The 3,216-nt window shown below is 63.9% G+C and overlaps 1 protein-coding gene across 1 annotated transcript; it reads left to right on the top strand.

The window, feature by feature from the left end:
• Window positions 1–1,165: 1,165 nt before the first annotated feature.
• On the top strand, window positions 1,166–2,863 carry HRG_09006 (abscisic acid g-protein coupled receptor domain-containing protein; the record flags this gene model as incomplete). The annotated part of the gene is made up of 1 exon (XM_044867477.1): window positions 1,166–2,863. The coding sequence occupies one exon, from the start codon at window positions 1,166–1,168 to the stop codon at window positions 2,861–2,863; it is 1,698 nt and encodes a 565-aa protein (XP_044717498.1).
• Window positions 2,864–3,216: the final 353 nt, after the last annotated feature.

Here is a 3,216-nt window from a genome sequence, read left to right as displayed (position 1 = left end):
AAAGCGTTTTGCACGGTGTGACTTGGGCTTGAGGTGATTGCATTACTCGGTACGCGGATATGCAGGGAGAGAAGGCAAGGATGGATGGCCAAGGAGTCATGTTGAAGTAATTACGTAGTGTATTCATGGCTCGGTGGGGTGAAGCGGGTCGAAAGGAATTCATGATAATGCCGTGAAGATTTTCGAGGATGGGCTCGATAACCGGTAGAAGCAGGGATCTACCGGCGTCATCGACAGCAGGCTTTGCATTGGCTTGAAAAGACTTGAACTGCGTATACATGGGGCGACTATAATGACAGAGTTTGTTAGGGAAAGTGTCTTGTTTACGGTACGAGGATGGGCGTAAGATGGAGGAACACGGGAACATGAATGGCCGACAGAGGGTGGGAGAAGAGATGAAGCAGCAAGGGTCTGTTTCTGCAACCCCGCAGCAAATGTGTTCAACCAGGGTCTTGTTTCCCTTGTCTTGAAACGGGCGAAGAAAAGAAAGGAAAGCCGTAGAGGCTGGAGGCGGAGTGATTCGAGAGGCACATGGCGGGCCGGGATGAGGCGACAGTGCATGGCTCGCTGTGCGGGGTGGTGGGAGTCGAGAGGGCAGAGTTCTAGTACCGGTACGGAGTACAGAGCATCTGTACTCCGTACTTGCAAGCGAGTAAAATTCGGCAGCCCACTCCACTGCCAGGCCTGAACCTTGCTTCCTGTGGGTACTTGTACTCCGTACTCCGGACATGGGACGGCGCTGACGTTATCGCCTAGACCCCGAGTGCCGAGTAGTTAGTAGGTGTGCCATAGCAAAAGTTATTAGTTGTCCCACCTCCATCCTCACTCAACCTTGCCTCGTCCGGCCTCGCTCTCGACTTTTCCTCTCCCCGACTGCGCGCATCGCTTCCCGACCGGAACTCCTTCACACGAGCCTGAATGTTCGAGACGCACGTCTGCTGCCGGTAACTTGGGCGACGCAGCCCTCTCCAGATATCTTGTCGGCTGACGTCGGCATCTCGACATCCACCGGCCGTGTCATGACCACGGAGACGACTTCTTGAATCTTTATTCGAACACAACTCCTTCTTCATAGTCTACCCGCCCGGATGCCCGCGAGACGGGCTCGGCGGCACCTCGACCCGCTGCAGAAACACCACCAAACAACCCATCGCAACGCGCCATCATGTGGCCGTCGATGATCTTGTTCTCGTCGGGCTGCGACGACGCCGACGCCTGCGCCCCCTCGGCCCCCGGCGCCTCGTCCATGTCCGCCTCGACCGTCCTCGCCCTCGTCCCCTTTGCCGCCGCCTTTGCCCTCGTCGACGCCCTGGCCGTCCGCCACGTATTCCCAAAGCTCAGCTCCGACGACGGCCGCGATGGCCACGGCCACGTCCTGCCCGAGCATGCGCCAGCTGCCCTGCGCCACGCCCACGCCGAGCATGCCGCCAAGACCTGGCGCCGTCGCGCCGTCGCCTGGACCTTTGGCGCCACCGTGGCCCTGGCCGCCACCCTCGGCCTGCTCATCATGGCCGAGATTGTCGAGGCCGTCGACCCGGCCGCCCGCAACCTCGCCCTCGCCCTCACCGTCCCCACCCTCCTCTTCCTCCTCGTCCTCCTTGTCCCCTGGCTCGAGTGCCGCTCGCTCGTCACTGCCGCCGGCTGGACCTTTCATCCTTCAAGGACGGGCTCCCCGCCCCGCGTCGCCTGGGCCCTGAACCTCGTCCTCTTTGCCGCCTGGCTCCTGGCCTTTTGGTCCGTCGGCAGGGCCGTGCCCGTCACGGCGACGTCGACGCCCGCCTCGGCAGCCCTCGGCCGGCCCTTCTCCGAGACACTGACGCGCGCTTGCCTCGAGAGGGTCGGCGTCGTCGGCATCTCGCTCATGGCCCTGCTCGCCGGCTTCGCCTCCGTCTCGTCGCCCTGGCACACCCTCCACGACACCGCGTCGCGACGCAGGCGGAGACCCTTGACCGAGGTCGATGTCCAGCGGAAGCAGGTCGGCCTCGACGCGGCCAACGAGATGTTGCTGACGAAGCGCCACCAGCTGCAGGCGCTCGAGAGAAAGGCGTCCCGTGCCGCGCCCGCCGTTGCCGCCGGCAGCGGGCTCATCGGCAAGATGCTCGGGTCGCTGCGGGCCGTGGCGGGAGGCGACGAGGCCGAGATGCGGGCCCTGCGCGTTGAGATCGCTGGCCTCGAGGCCATGGAGGCCAGCCTGGCGTCCAAGCTGTGCCTGCTCAAAAACGACCGGGCGGCGGCGGCGCGGGCCTCGACACCCCTCGGCCGGCTGCTGCTGGCGCCGTCGTACGTCTTCAGCGTCTACTGTCTGTACCGCATCGTGGCCACGTCGCTGACGACGCTGCGGCGGGCGTCGTCACCCTCGGCCAGCTTCGCCAGCAGCGATCCCATCAACCGCTTCCTCGGCCTCGTGGCGCGGCACTGGGACCCGACGCTGGACCAGGCGGCGTGGGCGCGCACCATCAGCTTCGCCCTCAGCGGCGTCATCCTCGTGGCCAGCGCAAACAGCGCCGTGCAGACCTTTCACCTCTTTGCGAGGTGGACCCCGGGCCTTTTACGCCACGCCCAGGCCAACCTGGCCCTCGTCGTCGGCCAGATTGCGGCCACGTACGTCATCTCGGCGTCGCTGCTGCTGCGCGGCCAGCTGCCGGCCGACGCGGGTGGCGCCGCCGTGGGCGGGGTGCTGCGCGGCGCCCTGAGCCCGCAGTTTGTCGACGGCTGGTTCGAGGCGTGGTTCCTGCTCGGCAGCGCGCTGACGGCGCTCGGCCTCTGGGTCGGCAGGCGGCTTGCGGCGGCGGGGGGCGCAGGAGGGGACGAGGTGTGGGACGACGACTATGGTGCCGAGGAGATGGGCGCCAAGAGGATGTGAGGGCCATGTCTTGTAGCAAAAAGGGGGGGGGGGGCATCTGGTCGGCGTTTTGTCACTTTCGTGTCGTTGGTATGCTGTTTTTCCGCATTTGCATTGGGTGCGAGCGGGGGGCCGGCTGTCCAGTCCTCCCTCGGTGTTTTGGTCTTTAGAAGGGGACATGAGTCGCTGTTAGTGTACTATACTATAGAATGTAGGCATAGTCTGTACGTGTATGGCATCTGTGGTGTATGCGTACATTGGTGACTTGCTCGACGAGAGGTGAAGTGAAGCCAGGTCATGCCGGACAGCCTCGAGGACAGCATTTTCCTGCACAAGACGGCGCGGGCCACGGCTTCTCCCATCCAACTACGACG

This window comes from Hirsutella rhossiliensis (assembly GCF_020360975.1).
Source record: "Hirsutella rhossiliensis strain HR02 chromosome Unknown scaffold00011, whole genome shotgun sequence".
Lineage (NCBI taxonomy): Eukaryota > Fungi > Ascomycota > Sordariomycetes > Hypocreales > Ophiocordycipitaceae > Hirsutella > Hirsutella rhossiliensis.
Note: the sequence above shows the minus strand (reverse complement) of the source record. Positions and strands in the feature narration are given on the sequence as shown.